The sequence below is a fragment of the Oncorhynchus mykiss genome, chromosome 12 (genome assembly GCF_013265735.2).
Source record: "Oncorhynchus mykiss isolate Arlee chromosome 12, USDA_OmykA_1.1, whole genome shotgun sequence".
Taxonomy (NCBI): domain Eukaryota; kingdom Metazoa; phylum Chordata; class Actinopteri; order Salmoniformes; family Salmonidae; genus Oncorhynchus; species Oncorhynchus mykiss.
This window is the reverse complement of record NC_048576.1, coordinates 54,463,302-54,485,353: the sequence shown is the minus strand read 5'-3', so window position 1 is coordinate 54,485,353 and position 22,052 is coordinate 54,463,302. Positions and strand designations below refer to the sequence as shown.

Sequence of the window (22,052 nt, the reverse complement as noted above, 5' to 3'; positions counted from 1 at the left end):
TCATGAGTTATACTTTTTACACAACTATAGCAAATACTTTACCCACAATATTGATAATATATTGCATGAATACATATACTGTTTATACATATTGCATGCAACGTGTTTTTCTCAAATTTAAATTAGGTTATGGTACAGTTGCCTGTTTTGCCATCTGTTATGAAATAGTTACATATCAATAGTTGGGGAAAGTCCTAACTGAACAAAACACATCAGTGGCTAGACGCAGAGCCCTCTGCCCAGACGATGTTGACTATTTTGGCATCCAATCAGATGTTAATACCGACTGACCCCCTACTATGATTGACAGGCCATTTGGCCAATGCTGTTTCCAAGTTTGTGTCAAGGAGGTGTTTCCAGGAAGAATCGTTTGATTTCCCTGTAATGGCGGACCACGGAGACGGTGAAAGTATTGGGTTTAACGACAACAGGTGAGGTTATAGCGAATAAACCCAAGTGATCGATATTTGTGATAAATAATGTTTTCTGCGGTTGTTAACTTGACATTATTGTGAGACTGAACTCCCAATGATTTGTTACATGCGCTCGCGAGGACATTCGTTGCTGCCGCTGACTGTTCAATGTGGCCACGCTAGTTAGTTGCTAACATTAGCCTCGTAACGTTAGCTACAACCTGACTCATCGTATATTTTGCTAAAAGGTGATGCTATTCGTCGAGTTAAGCAAAGCAGTTTCAACATAAACTACTTAATAGCTACTTAGACACGGACGATTGTTTCTGAAATGGTCCGTTAGCGTTAGCTGGGCGTGCAGACTGCGCGTCGATTTGAATGGCATAACATTAGCCAACGTTAGTTAGCCTAGAGTAGCTACATTAGCTAACTGGTCAGCATACACATTCACTAGTTACTGTTCATTGGCCCGCGGATTACCAGTTTAACCAGTGAAACTGTCAAATTTAGCGACAGTCACTGCGTCGTTTGATGCCATCAAGCGATGAATCGCTAGCTTGACCGCGCAACGTAAGTAATACGCTAGCTACTATAGTTAGCTAGCTTGATAACATGAGTGAATATTTTGAGGCGCTAGTCTGTTGCTACAAACAGTAACCTGAACATGGGTAGGAAAGCTAGCGAGTAAAATGTTGTGTTGATTTTGATTTGGTTCATGAGCCAGGTCCATTTGGTTTGTTTCCAGGATGACGCAGCAGACGTTGCGTTTCCGCGGCCCTGCTCCTCCTCCAACCCCAGTGATGCGTGGTCCACCCCCACTTCTCAGACCCCCGCCTCCCCCTTTCGGTATGATGAGAGGGCCTCCACCAAGGGGGCCACCATTCGGGCGTCCACCTTTTGACCCCAGCATGCCACCCATCCCCCCACCAGGAGGCATGCCCCCGCCTCTCGGACCCCCTCACCTACAGGTACACCTGCCAGTGATGCAAGGATATTTTTAGAATTTAGACCATCCATCTATTCTAAAGTATGACTGCTGCACTTTTGGTCTGTCAGAGCTCGGAATGCATTAAGAGCCAGAACATCAGACTGCATAGTTAGTATAAAAGGCTTGAAATTGGAATGCATTTGTTTTTTTTTTTCAGAGACCTCCTTTCATGCCCCCTCCAATGGGCAGCATGCCCCCACCCCCAGGAATGCTATTCCCCCCTGGAATGCCCCCAGTTCCAGGAGCTGGAGCCCCTACTCTGCCCCTTGCTGAGGAGATCTGGGTGGAGAACAAGACACCGGAGGGAAAAGTAAAGAATGTCCTTTTACATTGGGCTGTTACATAGTTCTGTAATATTTCAACCTACCGAAATTAATATTTTCCTGTGTTTCCCTCATAAGTTATAGGTGGGTTGGTTGTTTAGCAACACAACTGACGCATGCACAACTATGGGGTAAAACAGACAGGGTTGGCTTAGATTGTTGACATGTAAACTATATTTGTTTATTGAAAACATAAATACATTTTAATTTCTCTCAAATATATTGTGACAGTTGTTGATTAGCTTGTGAATTTTAGCCATATTAGCATAGATGTGACATCAGTCAAAACACCTCCAAACAAGGCATGGTATCAAGAACAAGATAACACTAGCTGAAATGAGCCACCTGCGATTCCCCACATGGCAGCTTCTTGTCGTTGTTGCTAGCGGTCTGGCCATCCCTGAATCAAAACGCCACACAGACTTCTGCCCCATTGAAGTGTGCACATTGTTTTCGTGACGTTGTAAACCAACCCGTCTATCTCCCCCTAGGCGTACTACTACAATGCCAGGACTCGAGAGTCAGCCTGGAGCAAACCTGAGGGGGTGAAGGTGATCCAGCAGTCAGAGCTCAACCCTGTTATGGTGACCCCGGTGGGGACGGGAGCCTCCTCCAGTAGCATCACATCAGTCAGCACTACAGCTGCTATACCCTCCCCAGTGTCCACACAGGCCCCCGCTCCATCCAGCACCATGACCACCAGCCCAGACTCCAACACCACCACCACCTCTGTGTCCCAGACCATTGCTAGTGAGTACATACAGTGCCTTGCAAAAGTTTTCATCCACCTTGGTGTTTTTCATACTTTTTTTGTATTACAACCTTTAATTTAAATATATTTTCATTTGGATGTCATGTAATGGACATACACAAAATAGTCCAAACTGGTGACGTGAGATGGAAAAAAAATAACTTGTTTAAAAAATAAAAATAATAAAAAATGGAAAAGTTGTGCGTGCATATGTATTTACCCCCTTTGCTATGAAGCCCCTAAATAAGATCTGGTGCAACCAATTACCTTCAGAAGTCGTGTAATTAGTTAAATAAAGTCCACCTATGTAATCTAAGTGTCACATGATCCGAGTGTATATACACATGTTCTGAAAGGCCCCAGAGTCTGCACCACCACAAAGACCAAGGAGCTCTCCAAACAGGTCAGGGACAAAGTTGTGGAGAAGTACAGATTAGGGTTGGGTTATAAAAAAACATCAGAAACTTTGAACATCCTACAGAGCACCATTAAATCCATTATTAAAAATGGAAAGAATATGGCACCACAACAAACCTGCCAAGAGAGGGCTGCCCACAAACTCACGGACCAGGCAAGGAGGGAATTAATCAGAGAGGCAGCAAAGAGACCAAAGATAACCCTGAAGGAACACCAATCTCTGCTGTGGAGCTTTGCAGAATCTACATTTTACAGATTCTCTTTACAGAAGAGTGGTCAGAAAAAAGCCATTGCTTAAAGAAAAAAATAAGCGAACACGTTCGCCAAAAGGCATTTGGGAGACTCTCCAAACATATGGAAGAAGGTACTCTGGTCAGATGAGCTTTTTGACCATCAAGGAAAACGCTATGTCTGGCGCAAACCCAACACCTCATCACCCCGAGAACACAATCCCCACAGTGAAGCATGGTGGGGATGTTTTTCATCGGCAGGGACTGGGAAACTGGTCAGAATTGAAGGATTGATGGATGGTGCTAAATACAAGGATATTCTTGAGGGGAATCTGTTTCAGTCGTCCAGAGATTTGAGACTGGATCAGAGGTTCACCTTCCAGCAGGTCAATGACCCTAAGCATACTGCTAAAGCAACACTCGAGTGGTTTAAGGGGAAATATTTCAATGTCTTGGGATGGCCTAGGCAAAGCCCAGACCTCAGTCCAATTGAGAATCTGTTGTATCACTTGAAGATTTCTGCACACCAGCGGAACCCATCCAACTTGAACACGCTGGAACAGTTTTGCCTTGAAAAATTGGCAAAAATCCCAGTGGCTAGATGTGCCAAGCTTATAGAGACATACCCCAAGAGACTTGCAGCTGTAATTGCTGCAAAAGGTGCCTCTACAGTATTGACTTGAGGGGGTGAATAGTTATGCATGCTCAAGTTCAGTTGTTTTGTGATATTTGTTTGTTTCAAACACAGAAATATTTTGCATCTTCAAAGTTGTAGGCATGTTGTGAAAAATCAAATGATACAAACCCCCCAAAAAATAAATTTTACAGGTTGTAAGGCAACAAAATAGAAAAATCCCCAGGGGGTGAATACTTTCGCAAGCCACTGTAAATGGGAGAGGGACATCTGGCTCCCATCAACGTTTTTGGCATGTCTGACCTTTTGTATGATGAGAAATCCTGATTTGGTGAAGTTCACAAAGTTGGTAATGGGTTGTTTTCTGCTTGTTTATGGTTGGTTGTACTACATGACCAGACTGTGTTGCAACTCTGCTGGTCTTTGTCCAGTTTCTGCTGCTACAGATCTGCAGCCTGTGGCCTCCTCCTCCAGTGTTGCGGTGACCATCAGTGTAGCCACCGTGCCAGCCTCCGTGACACCAGTCCAGACCATGTCCCTGCTGCCCCAGAGTCTCCCGACTGGCCTGCCCCACCACGCCATGTCCCAGCCTCACACGGCCACTATCCCAGGCTTCCCCCCAGGGGTCATGCACCCCTTCAGATTGCCTCTACCAGGCATGCACATCCCACTGCCCGGTAAGACATAAGCTCCCTCATCCCAAACCCTCTGCTCTCTACCCACTTTTAACAGTACTGCCTCTTCACCCCTTTCCATACTCTGTCATGTGTCATCTCTTCATTTGTTTGTCATAATGTTAGGTCTCCTATTTTCATCTTCTGGTAAAGCAATAGGTTAAACAATTATTGTAGAATGGTCCTGGTCAAGGCTGGAGTAAACAATTGGGCAAATAAATTCAACTTGTTTCTACTTAGTTTTTTATGATTCTTAACTTTTCCACTGGCACTTAAAATTAGGGCCACGTTCGAATGGAATTCTCAAATTCAAGCTGGGTTGAGAGAAACCCAGGCCAGTGCAGCCCAGTTTCACAACTGATGCCAGCTCGATTAGAACTCTGGCTGGTAATTCTGTTAATATGCAATCACCAAACTGATCACTGCTGGCTGCTGATATGTTTAGCTAGCTTGTCTGGGCTCCTTGCTCTTAACTAGCACATTGACTACTGCAGAACTGCTTGTCTGACATTACACAAATTTCCACCATAGCTGGATCCTTCATTCATTTTTGCACTACACAAACTTTTGAACAGTCAGCCCTCAAATGCTAGCTACCTAACGTTAGCCAGTAAATCAGTTGAAACAAGCTAGCTAACATGCGCCAGCAGCAAATTTTTGCTGGTCAGGTCGTTTTGAGAGCTAGCAAGCTACATCATATCAAACATGTCGGTTGGTTTGCTTGGTTAGCTAGCTAGCAAATAGTCAATGCCATGATAAGCAATGTAGGATTTAAGCTATCTCGTCTGTTATGCTGGCATCGACGCTAACCGTTTAGCTAGCTAACTGACGTAAGTCTGGCTGGTGCTGATAGGACTATGTGATAACGTTAGTTATTGCATGGTGAGGGTGATTTAAATTATTCAACATCTTGCTAGTTAGCAACATTGGCAAAGCCAGTTGCAGTCACATTGGCTACCTAACAACATGACATTTCTCATTTCTGGAAGCAGTGGAAATGCAATTTCAGCTAGCCAAACAAAGAAAGCCCAATCTGGGTTGACTTCAAAGTGCCAATGAAAATAGTTTTATTCCACATTCAACTCTTAGCATTTTACACTGAATAAAAATATAAACGCAACATGTAAAGTGTTGCTCCCATGTGTTTCATGAGCTGAAATAAAAGATCCCAGAAATGTTCCATATGCACAAAAGGCTTTTTTGTTGTTGCTCAAATTGGTTTGCATCCCTGTTTAGTGAGCATTTATCCTCAGTCACAATCATCCACCTGACAGGTGAAGCTGATTATAAACAGCATGATCATTACACAGGTGCACTGTGTGCTGGGTACAATAAAAGGCCACTAAAATGTGCAGTTTTGTCACATAACACAATGCAACAGATATCTCAAGTTGTGGGAGCGTGCAAATATCATGCTTACCGCAGGAATGTCCACCGGCGCTGTAGCCAGAGAATTGAATGTTAATTTCTCTACCATAAGCCATCTCCAATGTTTTAGAGAATTTGGCAGTGCCTCACAACCGCAGACCACATATGATGTCGTGTGGGCGAGCGGTTTGCTTATGTCAACGTTGTGAACAGAGTGCCCCATGGTGGCGGTGGGGTTATGGTATGGGCAGGCATAAGCTGCGGACAACAAACACAATTGCATTTTATCAATGGCAATTTGAATGCCTGGAGATACCTGGACAAGATCCTGAGGTCCATTGTCGTGCCATTCATACGCTGCCATCACCTCATGTTTCAGCATGATTAATGCACAGCCCCATGTCGCAAGGATCTGTACACAATTCCTGAAAGCTGAATATGTCCCAGTTCTTCCTTGACCTGCATACTCGCAAGATATTTCACCCATTTAGTATGTTTGGGATGCTCTGGTGTGACGTGTACTTCAGCATGTTCCGGTTCCCTCCAATATCCAGCATCTTTGCACAGCCATTGAAGAGTGGGACAAACATTCCACAGTCAACAGCCTGATGAAGTCTATGTGATGGAGATGTCGAGCTACATGAGACATGGTGGTCACACCAGATACTGACTGGTTTTGTGGTCCTTTTAAAAAATACACTTTATTATTTTTAATTTTTTTAAGGTATCTATGACCAACCGATGCATATCTGTATTCAGTCATGTGAAATCCAAAGATTAGGGCAGAGTGAATTTATTTCAATTGACTGATTTCCTTATATGAACTGTAATTCAGTAAAGTCTTTGAAATTGTTGCAGGTTGCGTTTTTTTCCCCCAGTTTTTTTCTTGCACTAATTATTGCAGAAACAAGTCCCTTTCAGTCCTGTAAATGTCAGCATTGCCCAAGTTCAGCAAGGCGTCTAGAGAAAACAAATGCAGAAGCAAATTCGAAGGCTTTTGACATACTGCCTTATAAGGAAAGGGGGTGTTAATTTTAGATGACTTAATCTACTTTCCTGAATTTAAATAAATAAATAAAAATGTTCAATACTCTCTCCATTTACATGACCAAATTATTCTTCCATATTGTTGTTTCCAGGATGAGAATACTAATGTGGTTTTATCAAAGTGATATTATAGTTGTGGGCCTAGTTTTCTATATGTGTTGTGTCAATAGCTGTCTGCCTTGCCCTGGCAGCTGGCACCTCTTCTCCTGTGTCCCATCAACATGCTTGCTTGTCCGTTCTTGCAGGTGTAGCAATGATGCAGATAGTAGGCGCTCCCTATATAAAGACAGTCTCCCCCAACAATAACGGTAATTCTTTCAAACGTCTCCAGTCAGCATTTTGTTAGGTGGCATGTTAGTGGTGTGTTGTGAAAATTATGCTTCTTATTTTTTGCCGCTTAGGCACCGCTAAACAATGTGAAAGTATTACTATCTTTTTCCTTTATATTTCCTCAACATTGGTGATTTAGACATTTTAGGACATTCTTTCTTGTTTAAACTATACAGTTCTGATGCTTCCCCCCCCCCCCCCCGAACAGAGACATCTCTGACCCTTGTAATTATGATAAACAACCATTTTATTTTTGGCATCAGTGTGACGTCTTGTTGGAGGTAACCGCGTTGTAGACTTGCATCAGTAATGTCACTGTTATTCTGTTGGTTTTAGGTAGGCTACTTTAGCAGGGTAACATTTTTAAGAGCGGAGTGGTCATTGATTTTGTAGACAGTGACAAAGGAGTATTGGACCTTGTTTTGACAGGCACCCTTATTTTCCATTCAGTAGAGGATAATCACATTAATGTTGAATTTTCATTTGATAATCATTTTCTTGTTGTGGCATGCCTTTTGTGTGTTTTTGTTAACATCTCAGTGGCTCAGTTTAGATGTTACCTGTGTGACTAACCAGGGGAAGGCCAATTTCTTTCCAGTGTGGGGAATTAGGTGTAAATGTTTTGCGTAAGACCTTTCTATATTTCAGGTGAATTCTTATATTATATACACAACCGGTCAAACCTACTTATTCAATGGTTTTTCTTTTTACTATTTTATACGTTGTAGAATAATGGTGAAAACATCAACTATGAAATATCACATATGGAATCATGTAGTAACCAAAAGTGTTAAACCAATCAAATGTTTTTTATTAAAAAAATATATTTTAAGATTCTTCAAATAGCCACCCTTTGCCTTGATGACCGCTTTGCACACTCTTGGCTTTCTCTCAACTAGCTTCACCTGGAATACTTTTCCAACAGTCTTGAAGGTGTTCCCACTTATGCTGAGCACTTGTTGGCTGCTTAAATATATTAATCACTGCCACTAGCAAAGCACCCCACACCATAACACCACCTACTCCATGCTTTATGGTGGGCAACACACATGGGAAGATCATCTGTTCACCCACACCGCATCTCACAAAGAGGCTGGAACCAAAGATCTCTGATTTGGACTCCAGACCAAAGGACAGATTTACACTGGTCTAATGTCCATTGCTTGTGTTTCTTTGCCCGAGCAAGTCTCTTCTTATTGGTGTCCTTTAGTAGTGGTTTCTTTGCAGCAATTTGACCATAAAGGCCTGATTCCATACAGTCTCCTCTGAACGGTTGATGTGTCTTACTTGAACTCTGTGACGCCTTTATTTGGGCTGCAATTTCTGAGGCTGGTAACTTTATTGAACTTTTCCTCTGCAGCAGAGGTAACTCTGGGTCTTCCATGCCTGTGGCGGTCCTCATGAGAGCCAGTTTTATCATAGCGCTTGCGACTGCACTTGATATTATCTGGATTGACTGACCTTCATGTCTTAAAGTAATGATGGACTGTTGTTTCTCTTTGCTTATTTGAGCTGTTATTGCTGTAATTTGGACTTGATCTTTACCAAATAGGGCTATCTTCTGCATACCCCCCTACCTTTTCACAACGCAACTGATTGGCTCAAATACATTAATTTCCTTAGCTTTTAACAAGGCACACCTGTTAATTGAAATGCATTCCATGTGACTACCTCATGAAGCTGGTTGAGAGCCTGCCAACTGTGTGCAAGGCAAAAGGTGGCTATTTGAAGAATCTCAAATATATATTTGTTTGGTTACTACATGATTGTTATTTCATACTTTTGTTGTCTTCACTATTATTCTACAATGGAAAAAAAAAATTAAGAGAAACCCTTGAATGAGAAGATGTTCTAAAACTTTTGACTGGTAGTGCACATCAATATATTTTAGGAATAAGAGGCACTCATCAACCTCTGCTACTACCCATCTCATGTTGTATGTTTGGTGTTGATTAGATGTGCAATAGATTGGGGTTAGGAGTTTATCAGAGCTGAATGTCTTAAGAAGTAGTCTGTGTATTTCACCTTCTACAGGTATGCTGCCCGGCATGGCCCCTCCCCTTGTTCCCATGATGCACCACCCCCAATTGGCCCTGGCGGCGCCCACCTTGGCAGGCCTCCAACTCCCAGAGTGGTCCGAGTACAAAACGGCTGATGGGAAAACCTACTACTACAACAACCGCACACTAGAGTCCACCTGGGACAAGCCCCAGGAACTACGGGAGAAAGGTTGGTCTATTTAAAGCTTGGGTCTCTACAGCCAGTTATCATTCATCCTGGACTGGTTAGGGATAGTGAAACTGGTTAGTGAAATATTGATGATGGCGCCGACGGAGATGGCAGCATCGCGACTAGCTCTTAGGAAACTTCGCACAAACATTTCGCTACACCCGCAATAACATCAGCTAATCACGTGTATGGGACCAATCAAATTTGATGTTTAACTGTTGCATGTCTAATGTGTGTGAGTTTCTCCTCCTGTAGAGAGGGAGGCAGAGAAGGCCAAGGAGAGGCAGCAGGCCCTGGAGGAGGAGGCCATGGAGATGGAGGACGAGGAGCCCAAAATAGAACCCCCTAATGAGATGAAAGAGGTAAGAGGAGAGCTGGCGCGGTCTCCTAGTCAGAAAGTTGGCATCAAACGTTCAACAGCCTTTTTTTTAATTTTTTTTTATTTTTTTTTATACATCCGCAGCATTAAATGTTAAAATTTGATAGGGTGGATCATTTGAAGAATACTCTTTTAACGGTTGTATTCCTTTCATTGAGGAGGTTAAGGAGGAAGAGATGACTGAAGAGGAGAAGACTGCACAGAAAGCCAAGCCAGTGGCCACTAACCCTATCCCTGGCACTCCCTGGTATGTACCCACTGATGGTGATGGAGCCATGTGCTGTTGTATGAGGCTGAACTTTAATCACTCTCCTGCCCATGTGCCCTATTGAACATGTGTAGGTGTATTGTGTGGACCGGTGACGAGCGTGTTTTCTACTACAATCCCACCACGCGTCTCTCCATGTGGGACCGGCCAGATGAGCTGGTGGGGCGGGCCGACGTCGACAAGAATATCCAGGAACCACCTCACAAAAGAGGCCTGGAGGACGCCACCAAGAAGCTGGGTACGAACACGCACACCCCCCAAAAAATGTTTGATTTTAGGAGAAGGTGGGGTTCCAATTTATATTCAAGTGTATATACAGTTTACCCATAGCTTTTTTTTATTTCTTTTTTTAAAACCAGTTTTACCAACTTTATGTAATCTATTTTATGAGCTGAACGGCACTGTTAGGAGAAGTTTAATTTCCAAGCGGTCAAGAACATTTGTTTTTGAGACGGGATATCACCAAAGCTGTGTTGTGTTCATTAGTTACAGAGCGGTCCGAAATTGACACCCTTGATAAAGATGAGCAGAAATGAATGCTGGAAAATAAATAATTCATATACTGAGCTAAATTGTACGTTTCAAAAATTGCACAGAGAAAGAGATTTTGTTGAACAAATAAATTCATATATAGATCAAAATTGACACCCCTGTTTTCAATACCTTTCAATACGTCACCCTGCGAGGATAACGATAAAGGCCTGATTCCATACATACATAGATAACACTGAGGCTTTTTCTAAAATGTTTTATGAGTTAGAGAACACATTGGGAGGGATCTTTGCTCCTTCAGCCATACAGAGTCCTTCCAGATCCTTGATATCCATTGTCTGCGCTAATAAACTGCCCTCTTCCATTCAAACCACAGGTTTTCAATCGGTTTGAAGTCCGGAGACTGCTAGCCATTGCAAAATGTTGATTTTTGTGGCCAATAAACCATTCCTTTGTGGTTTTTTTTAATGTGGTTGTTGTTATTGTCTTGCTGGAAGATCCACTAAGTTTCAGCCTCGTAAGGGGACGCAACTAGATTTCCCCCTTAAATGTCCTGGATAAAGTTCTATCAGGGTCCAGACACTACTTTTGCGATATCAAATTTTTTTTTCGAGAAACTTACCCCACCCAGCGAGTGACTTCCTCGCTTTCGAATAAGACTGTAAACGTAACAAAATGTGAAAAAAGTCAAGGGGTCTGAATACTTTCTGAAGGACACTGTGTTTGTGTGTGTGTGTGATATGTCATCTACACACAGTGCCTTCGGAAAATATTCAGACCCCTTGACTTTTTTCACATTTTGTTACGTTTACAGTCTTATTCTAAAATGGGGGAAAAAAGATCCTCAGCAGTCTACACAAAATACCCCATAAAGACAAATCGATAAGTTGATGTTTTTACAACTTGATTGGAGTCCACCTGTGGTAAATTCAATTGATTAGACATGATTTGGAACTAAGCCATGAGGTCCAAGGAATTGTCCGTAGAGCTCCGAGACAGGATTGTGTCGAGTCACAGATCTGGGGAAGGGTACCAAAACATGTCTGACGCATTGAAGGTCCACAAGAACACAGTGGTCTCCATCATTCTTAAATGGAAGAAGTTTGGAATCATAAAGACACTTCCTAAAGCTGGCCACCCGGCCAAACAGAGCAATCGGGGGAGAAGGACCTTGGTCTGGGAGGTGACCAAGGACCCAATGGTAAATCTGACAGAGCTCTAGAGTTCTTCTGTGGAGATCGAAGAATCTTCCAGATGGACATTTATGGTAGTGGCCAGACGGAAGCCACTCCTTAGTAAAAGGCACATGACAGCCTGCTTGGAGTTTTCCAAAAGGCACCTAAACATTCTGACCATGAGAAACAAGATTCTCTGGTCTGATGAAACCAAGATTGAACTCTTTATTCTGAATGCCCAGCGTCACGTTGCATCATGCTGTGGTGATGTTTTTCAGCAGCAGGGACTAGGAGACTAGTCAGGATCGAGGGAAAGATGATTGGAGCAAAGTACAGAGATCCTTGATGAAAACCTGCCCCAGAGTGCTCAGGACTTCAGACTGGGGTGAAGGTTCCACTTCCAACAGGACAACGACCCTAAACACACAGCCAAGACAACACAGGAGTTGCTTTGGGACAAGTCTCTGGATGTCCTTAAGTGACCCAGACTTGAACCCGATCTAACATCTCTGGAGAGACCTGAAAATAGCTGTGCAGCAACTCTCCCCATCCAACCTGACAGAGCTTGAGAGGATCTGCAGAGAAGAATTGGAGAAACTCCAAATACAGGTGTGCCAAGCTTGTAGCGCTGCCAAAGGTGCTTCAACAAAGGACTAAGTAAAGGGTCTGAATACTTGAGACGGCAAAACACCACTCTCAACGTCAACAGTGAAGAGGAAACTCCGGGATGATGGCCTTCAAGGTAGAGTTCCTCCCTCCAGTGTCTGTTCTTTTGCTCATCTCAATATTATTTTTATTGGCCATTTTTATTGGCTGTTTCTTTGCCCCTTCACTGTTGATGTTGAGACTGGTGTTTTGCGGGTACTATTTAATGAAGCTGCCAGTTGAGGACTTGTGAGGTGTCTGTTTCTCAAACTAGACACTCTAAAGTACTTGTCCTCGTGCTCAGTTGTGCACTGGGGCCTCCCACTCTTTCTCTTCTGGTTAGAGCCTGTTTGCGCTGTTCTGTGAAGGGCATACTACACAGTGATGTATGAGATATTCAGTTTCTTGGCAATTTCTCGCATGGAATTGCCTTAATATCTCAGAACAAGAATAGACTGACTAGTTTCAGAAGAAAGGCTTTGTTTCTGGCCATTTTGAGCCTGTAATCAAACCCACAATGCTGATGCATTAGTCTAAAGAAGGTTAATCAGCACAACAGTTTTCAGCTGTGCTAACCTAATTGCAAAAGAGTTTTCTAATGATCAATTAGCCTTGTTAAAATGATAAACTTGGATTAACTAACCCAACATGATATTGGGACACAGAAGTGATGGTTGCTTATAATGGGCCTATGTACATATTCCATAAAACATCGCCATTTCCAGCTACAATTGTAATTTACACCATTACTTTAATTGACAAAAATGTTGATTTTCTTTTTAAAAACAATGAATTTTTCTAAGTGACCCTAAACTTTTGAACGGTAGTGTGTATATAAACTCAGCAAAAAAAGAAACGTCCCCTTTTCAGGACCCTGTCTTTAAAAGATAATTTGTAAAAATCAAAATAACTTCACAGATCTTCATTGTAAAGGGTTTAAACACTGTTTCCCATGCTTGTTCAATGAACCATAAACAATTAATGAACATGCACATGTGGAACGGTCGTTAAGACACTAACAGCTTACAGATGGTAGGCAATAAAGGTCACAGTTCTGAAAACTTAGGACACTAATGAGGCCTTTCTACTGACTCTGAAAAACACCAAAAGAAAGATGCCCAGGGTCCCTGCTCATCTGCTTGAATGTGCCTTAGGCATGCTGCAAGGAGGCATGAGGACTGCAGATGTGGCCAGGGCAATAAATTGCAATGTCTGTACTGTGAGATGCCTAAGACGGTGCTACAGGGAGACAGGAAGGACATCTGATTTGTCCTCGCAGTGGCAGACCACGTGTAACAACACCTGCACAGGATCGGTACATCCGAACATCACACCTGCGGGACAGGTACAGGATGGCAACAACAACTGCCAGAGTTACACCAGGAACGCACAATCCTTCCTTCAGTGCTCAGACTGTCCGCAATAGGCTGAGAGAGGCTGGACTGAGAACTTGTAGGCCTGTTGTAAGGCAGGTCCTCACCAGACATCACCGGCAACAACATCGCCTATGGGCACAAACCCACCGTTGCTGGACCAGACAGGACTGGCAAAAAGTGCTCTAAACTGACGAGTCGTGGTTTTGTCTCACATCGGGTGATGGTCGGATTCGCGTTTATTGACGAAGGAATGATCGTTACACCGAGGCCTGTACTCTGGAGCAGGATACATTTTGGAGGTGGATGGTCTGTCAAGGTCTGGGGTGGTGTGTCACAGCATCATCGGACTGAGCTTGTTGTCATTGCAGGCAATGTCAACGCTGTGCGTTACAAGGAAGACATCCTCCTCCCTCATTTGGTACCCTTCCTGCAGGCTCCCCCTGACATGACCCTCCAGCATGACAATGCCACCAGCAATACTGCTCGTTCTGTGTGTGTTTTACTGCAAGACAGGAATGTCAGTGTTCTGCCATGGCCAGCGAAGAGCCCAGCTCTCAATCCCATTGAGCACGTCTGGGACCTGTTGGATCGGAGGGTTAGGGCTAGGGCCATTCCCCCCAGAAATGTCCGGGAACTGCTGAGTTTGTGTCTGTGTGACACGGAATAAAATACACAATGAATAACGAGTAAAAATAAGATGACTAAATGCAGGGAGTACCAGTAGGGGTACGAGGTAATTGATGTAACTGTACTACATATACAGTGGCTTGAGTAAGCATGTTTCCTATTTTGTTGCTTTACAACCTGGAATTGAAATGTATTTTTTTTGGTGGGTTTGTATCAATTTGATTTACAGAACATGCTTACTTTTTGAAGATGCAAAATATTTTTTCTTGTACAACAGTCAAATATCACAACTGAACTTGAGCGTGCAGTATTGTTCACCCCCTCAAGTCAATACTTTGTAGAGCCACATTTTGCAGCAATTACAGCTGCAAGTCTCTTAGGGTATCTCTCTGTAGGCTTGGCACCTCTAGCCACTGGGATTTTTGCCCATTCTTCAAGGCAAATCTGTTCCAGATCCTTGAAGTTGGATGGGTTCTGCTAGTGTACAGCTATCTTTTAAGTCACACTACAGAGTCTCAATTGGATTGAGGTCTGGGATTTGACTGGGCCATTCCAAGACATTTAAATGTTTCCCCTTAAACCACTCGAGTGTTGCTTTAGCAGTATGCTTAGGGTCATTGTCCTGCTGGAAGGTGAACCTCCATCCCAGTCTCAAATCTCTGGAAGACTGAAACAGGCTTCCCTCAAGAATCTCCCTGGATTTGGCGCCACCCATCATTCCTTCAATTCTGACCTGTTTCCCAGTCCCTGCCAACATTTTTAATAATGGATTTAATGGTGCTCTGTGGGATGTTCAAAGTTTGATTACTTTTTTTTAATAACCCAACCCTGATCTGTACTTCTCCACAACTTTGTCCCTGACCTGTTTGGCGAGCTCCTTGGTCTTCGAGGTGCCCCTTGCTTAGTGGTGTTGCAGACTCTGGGGCCTTTCAGAACGTGTGTGTGTGTCTGCGAGCGCACACGGAAATCCACAAAGAAATGGTTAATTGTCCTAAACAATCTAAATTCATCTCTCTCTGGAAACCCATTGAAAACTTGTGGTTTGAATTGAAGAGGGCAGTCCATAAGCGCAGATCAAGGATGTGGAAAGATTCTGTGTGGGAGAATGGTCTAAGATGCCTCCAAATGTGTTCTCACACTCATAAAACATCTTAGAAAAAGGCTCTGTGCTTGTTTCCTTGCAAGGTGAGGTATTAAAAACAGGGGTGTCTGTCATTTTTTTACCCTACCTTTTTGAGGGGAGAAAAGTATTACTTTTTAAACAATCGTTTTCTGAGCAATTGTATTAGTATAAAATGTTTTAGCATTCAATATAGCTCAGTATTTGAATATATTTTATACTGTCATTTTTGTCCATTTGTATCAAGGGTGTCAATAATTTGACCCCACTATGTCCTAGCTAATTTAACTAGATGCATTACAAGGTCCAAAACATTTTTTCCATAAAATTACTGACAATAGCCCTAGCTATTCTCTTGACAATGAATTATTACCCAAGATTCCATAATCTTCACAGCCCCTACTCTCATTATGCCTCTGTGGGTTTTCATGAGCATGGCCTCATTTATAATGTTACACAGCTGTCTTATCAATTATCGTTCCCTCAGGAATCAGCAAAGAGGAGCTGGAGGCGGCAGCAGAGGAAGCTCTGGAGGATGAGCCTGTGAAGGCCAAGAAGAGGAAGTAAGTCCACAGTCCACCTCTCCATCCAAGGGCCCAACACAGGGGCCAATAGCAGCATGAGGAGGCACTCAGTCATTCTTCCTCTTGTCTAAACAGATAAAACAGCATGTACAAATTCAAATAAACCTATAATGTACTCTGGCTAAAAATCTAAATTGTTAGTTGAAGGTTTTTTTTGTGTTTTTTTTTTTTTTTTTTGTCATCAAACCCTAAATTGCTTGATTTGGATCTTTTTCTGTGGGGGTGGAGGGACTGACTATTTTGGTGGGAAGTAGTCTTTGACCCAGCTTGCACTGCCTTAGTAAAGCCTGATTTATGTCTTCACTGGGTCTGTTGAAGTGGTGAATCAATGGTCACTGTCCAGGTTACCCAATCAGTCACTGTTTCCCATCAGTGCCCTCCAAGCCTGCCTCTCCCTGCTACCCCAAACACTGGTCCAGTTGCACACGAGACTATTGTTCAGGGAAAAGGCCTGTAGAACACATGATGCCAACATGGGCCTCCAAGGTAACCACCTTGCTTCTAAAACTACTGCTTTAGGAATCCCAATGAAACAGCAAATTAAGACATTCACCTCACTGCCCTGTCCTGCCCTAGCTTTATGTGATTGTGGAACATGGAATCCCAAGTTCATGACAATGAATATCAGTGGTCATGTATTTGACAAATCCTGCCACCTCCAAACCTGTAAGACCTACGCAAAGCCTACCGTATATAATTTGGAGTTCTCTTTTGTTAGAGATGGCCAGTGATTGAACAGTCAAGTATAGTGCACCTCCACTATTTCTTCGTCATACCACCTGGATAGAGCAGAACATATCGTTTCCCTATTTAAATAACTTAAGTTGCACCCCAGTCCAGCCCAGTAAACTCCCTATCTATCATCAAATGTATGTATAAAGCCCTTTTTTTTACATCAGCAGATAGCTCTCCCCTGTCCCCGTGTTCCTGGTCCCTGACGTGTTCCCTCTGCTTGCAGGAAGGAGGAAGTGATGAAAGAGGCGGACTCTGAGAAAGAGGCAGCCATGGAGGCGGAGCTGAAGGCGGCCCGAGAGCGGGCCATTGTGCCCCTGGAGAGCCGCATGACACAGTTCAGGGACATGCTGCTGAAGAGAGGGGTAAAACACTTCAATCCAACGCAATACTGTAACCAGCTCTGTAATGTTAGACACATTAATCTGAATGGAAGCCCACCAAGGTACACTCTTCAGTTAATTCTCCTTTTCCTTTTATTCCTCTCCCTCCTGCCTCTGTCTTCTCTCTTATGCTCAGCTGAATGACCAATACTTTTCTGCCTATGTTTTGCTTTGCTAATACAAAAAAAGGAATATAAAATGTTAGGTTAAAAAAATGTTACTGCAATGGTCTGATTTTTGAATTGTAATGATAGGCTATGGATATAACATTTCACTATTTTATGTAGGGAAGACATGATTTCATAATTATCCATTTATTGTACATAACGGTGACTGTTTCATATCTTTCTTTTTCCGAAGATGACTCATCCATATGCTGCATAGGTGTTTCTAACTATAGCTTTTGTTCCTAGAATTCAGTTCTTGGGTTTGTCCAATACCATCCATATGTCTACAGGCCTACACTGCCTATGACAGTCGGTTAATGTTCCTTGTTTACAAACTGGCATGCAGAGTAGATAATAGCCTATTTTACATTGTTAAAGTCTTATCTCTAATCTGGGTTCAGCTTTCTTGTCTTCCCCTTCTGTTTATGTATGACATGAACTGTGTGTCAACTTTTCTGTCCCATTTGACTAAACCCAGGTGTTCAACTGCTGTTCTGCCCCAACAGAAGCTTGTTGTAACTGACGCATCCAAAGCAGCAATAAAAATAAATCTAAATTGTATTGTAAACCGTATTGAACTACCCTGGCAGGGGGTTTATTTGGAGCTGCCTGCCTGGTCTCTGGAGCCTTTTCCATGGGCACCACCAGGCGCGATGCAGACATTTTATTGCCTTACTCTGCTCTTATTATATTGCTCCTTTGTGTGTCAGTAGTTTGAGGAGTAAAACGTGACTCATTCCGACCCTTTTAGATTCTGATGGGGCACGACCAAAGGATTATTTTTTTCCCTTGAAAGCAACTAAGTTGACTGATGAGTGAACTTGTTATGTGGATGTTGTTGAAGCCCACCTTGATTGGCCTGGTCTCATGCCCTCTTTTAACCCTGTGCCCGCAGGTCTCAGCATTCTCTACCTGGGAGAAAGAGCTGCACAAGATTGTTTTTGACCCGCGGTATCTGCTGCTCAACCCAAAAGAGAGAAAGCAGGTATTGTATACTTACAGAATCAATTCATCTATTTGGTTTTAAAAGTATAAGAACATGTTTCCTTTGCCATATTCTGTGTTATGGTAACATGAGCTATGTTTCACTTTTGGGGGAAGGTCAGAGCCCTGATATTAGGTAATGAATATCCTTAAGGGTTACCTGCCACGAATGTCTTTATTTTCGCTGACTATTGTTCCATGTGTCTGCTGGTCTTGTACAGGTGTTTGACCAGTATGTGAAGACCCGGGCTGAGGAGGAGAGGAAGGAGAAGAAGAATAAACTGATGCAGTCTAAGGACGAGTTCAGGAAGATGATGGAGGATGCTAAGCTCACCGCCAGGTCAGACCTCACTTCAAACACCCATCAGATCAAACATTGTCTTGGTATACCAGGCTGTTGCACTCATTAGTAATTTAGTGTCAAGTGTCCATTTTGCATTGTCGTTGTTTCTTGGCCAACTAAGAGTCTTTGTTTGTTTCAGGACAACGTTCAGTGAGTTTGCCTCCAAGCACGCCAAGGACCAACGGTTCAAGGCCATCGAGAAGATGAAGGACCGGGAGGCCATCTTCATTGAGTTCATGACCTCTCTCAAGAAGAAAGAGAAGGAGGACTCCAAGAACAGAGGAGAGAAGGTGAGCACTGAAAAAAAACCCATGGCCCACTGAATACAGACGCCTGAGGAAATGATATGTTGGGACAAGTACCTTGCTGCCTGGGCTCTGTGCTTAGGGAAACCTGGGAGAAATACCTAAATTGTTAATTGACAACACTTAGAACAATCATTTAAGTTGTTGTTAAATGTCTACCTGGCCAGGTGTGTGTGTTCCTCTTATAAGCCTGGTCTGCCCTCGTGTCTGTCCCAGGTGAAGCAGGACTTCTTTGAACTTCTTGGGGACCACCACCTGGATGGAGGGCAGCGCTGGAGCAAGGTGAAGGACAAGCTGGAGGGAGACCCCCGCTACAAGGCTGTGGAGAGCTCCAACACCAGAGAGGAACTCTACAAGCAGTATGTGGACAAGCAGGCCAAGGTGGGAGGAATAGCCTTGGCACCTCGCTCAGAGGCTGTCTGCAGCCCTCATTCATACACTGACTCCAGCTCTTCTGGCATCTAACTCAGCCCACAGGCACAAACCTGCCACTATTCAGTGGCGTGCGGTTAGGCGCCGTTTGAGCACTTGACGTGATGGGAGTCATCTGTCATGCCGCCTGTGATGATTGTGTGTGTATATTATGATGATGCCTGTGTGTGTGTGTGACGGTTTCTCTCTCTGCTGCCAGCACATGGACTCTGATAAGGAGAAGGAGATGGAGCGCGCCGCCAGGATAGAGGCCAGTCTGAGGGAGAGGGAGCGCGAGGTGCAGAAGGCCCGCTCTGAGCAGACCAAGGAGATCGACAGAGAACGGGAGCAGCACAAGAGGGAGGAGGCCATCCAGCACTTCAGAGCCCTCATGTCGGATATGGTGAGCTCTCTCTCTCGCACACACATCTGAAGTCAGTTCACTGAATAAGAAAAATAGGACTATAATTACTAGTTTAACTTGGGTGTACCAAAAAATTGGGCCTGTTTCATATGACCTCTGGGTGCAAAAAGTAATTTATTATTTTAACTGCATTAATGCACAGCCTTGTGCAGTGATTTATGTGGACAAAGAACTACTTGCCAGATCCTAATGCTGGGGGGTGTGTGTGTGTGATCAGGTGAGGTCGTCTGATGCGTCGTGGTCAGACACCCGGCGTAACCTGCGTAAGGACCACCGCTGGGAGTCCGCCTCTCTGCTGGAGAGGGACGACAAGGAGAAACTGTTCAACGAACACGTGGAGACGCTCTCCAAGAAGAAGAAGGAGAACTTCAGACAGCTACTGGACGAGACCGTCATGGTGAGGGGCAATTTGTTTTGGCTGGTGTGACACTCCATTCCAGGGCATGTTGCACACTGACATGGCCGCACGAAATGGGAACTCACTGCAGTCCGTCTGAACGTGCTGTTGACATAAAGGTGGCGTCGTAGACAACGGACATGCATGTCATTCAGATATGGTGTGTAATCCTGGGACAAATGACTTGATAGTAAGTGCTGTTGTTGTTCACCCAAAGATCACACTGACCACCACGTGGAAGGAGATGAAGAAGATCATCAAAGAGGACCCTCGCTGTATCAAGTTCTCCAGTAGTGACCGAGTAAGACCTCTGCTTTTCTCTTTACCTTCCTGTGTGCTGCTGTTTACTTCAGCTACCCATGTACTGAGTAAACACCAGGCAAAAAAAAACACGCTGAGGGGTTTTGTGTGTGCTTTGTTTCTCAGAAGAAACAGAGGGAGTTTGAAGACTACATCAAAGACAAGTACATCACAGCCAAAGCTGACTTCCGAACGCTTCTGAAAGAGACCAAGTTCATCACGTACAGGTGGGTGATTAAACACATGGGCTGGCTTGACATCTTTACACTGCCACCTGAGGGAATGAGGTTTCAATTGAAATGTATCATAAGTTGGTTTTACTTTTAATGGCGTTTATACTTCTAATTCAGAATGGATTATCAAAGAATTGCTTGTTTGCTATTTGGTCAGCAGGAGGCGCTATTGTTTCAACTGCACTGCCTCTTAACCACTCCTATAACTGTTGAATTGTTGTACTATAGTCACAAGATATCGGCAAGTCTTGTTTCTCCCAACACGTTCTTTTTTTCCACTGACTGCTTCCACCCATGTTGTCCTCCTCAGGTCGCGGAAGTTGCTCCAGGAGTCTGACCAGCACCTGAAGGACGTGGAGAAGGTTCTGCAAAACGACAAGCGTTACCTGGTGCTGGACTGTGTCCCGGAGGAGAGGAGTAAACTAATCATGTTCTACATCGAGGACCTGGACCGCAGGGGTCCCCCTCCTCCCCCCACTGCCTCTGAGCCCACGCGACGCTCCACTAAGTGACCACGGAGAGTGCTAGAGAGCCAGAGCATGAACCCACCTGTCCTAGTGCAGTATTTAAAACTGTAACGTCGTAATGCCTCATCATAAACCCGGAACATCCACCCCCTGTATTTATTAAATGCAGTTCTGGGCCGTCGTGGCTCTCCCCTCCTGCCTACAGGGCCTGATGATGATATGCCCACTTCCCTGTGACCCTTAACATCTGACCTTTGGCTAAGGTCAAAGGGATAGGCATAGTAATACATCTGTGGTTTTCAATCTGCTGCAGTTGCAGAAACCTACAACATGTGCGACAATGTAAATGATCAGTTTAGCTGTTTCTGTGACTCAAGGCATTGCAGGTCTTGGTAATAACTGTTAGAGGGTGTAATTTTCATGTACCATCTCACAGTACAGTTTAAATGCTTCTCAAAGCGGTTTAATTTTGATAGGTTGCTGTTTCTGTAAATGTTTTACTGGATTAAAGGCAACCTTTTTTTGACAATCTTGTCCTATGATCTGTCAGTGTTTAATGGTTTTGTTACCAAACAATTTAGAGTAATCTATGGAGGTATCAAATGCCCTGTTTGTACCTGGAGCTAACATGTCCTCATCTCGTCCACATTCTGATTGTGTTCCCCATGGACATATGCCAGGCCCGCCAATGTCCTCAAAGGAGACATTTAAAATAATCTAACAACGCAACGTTAATGATTTTTTTTCCAGCAATTTTTACTTAGAATGACAGTCTACCCCGGCCAAACCCGGACGACTCTGGGCCGCCCTATGGGACTCCCAATCACGGCCAGATG

General features: G+C 43.7%; 1 protein-coding gene across 5 annotated transcripts; it reads left to right on the top strand.

Moving 5' to 3' along the window:
* The first annotated feature begins 330 nt into the window (after window positions 1-330).
* Window positions 331-21,745, top strand: LOC110537785 (transcription elongation regulator 1). Of its 5 annotated transcripts, none has more exons than XM_021624170.2 (21): window positions 331-431; window positions 1,159-1,381; window positions 1,559-1,711; window positions 2,216-2,474; window positions 4,188-4,433; window positions 7,091-7,153; window positions 9,210-9,404; window positions 9,660-9,766; window positions 9,942-10,030; window positions 10,126-10,289; window positions 15,974-16,049; window positions 17,029-17,167; window positions 18,248-18,337; window positions 18,558-18,676; window positions 18,819-18,969; window positions 19,201-19,365; window positions 19,616-19,798; window positions 20,037-20,216; window positions 20,434-20,517; window positions 20,643-20,743; window positions 21,060-21,745. In XM_021624170.2, the coding sequence occupies exons 1-21, from the start codon at window positions 385-387 to the stop codon at window positions 21,259-21,261; spliced, it is 3,036 nt and encodes a 1,011-aa protein (XP_021479845.2). In that variant the 5' UTR covers window positions 331-384; the 3' UTR covers window positions 21,262-21,745. The 5 variants fall into 5 exon arrangements, with proteins under 5 accessions (XP_021479845.2, XP_036793699.1, XP_036793698.1 ...); XM_036937804.1 differs by having other exon boundaries at window positions 4,176-4,433; window positions 9,945-10,030; XM_036937803.1 differs by having other exon boundaries at window positions 4,176-4,433.
* The last annotated feature ends 307 nt before the right edge of the window (window positions 21,746-22,052 follow it).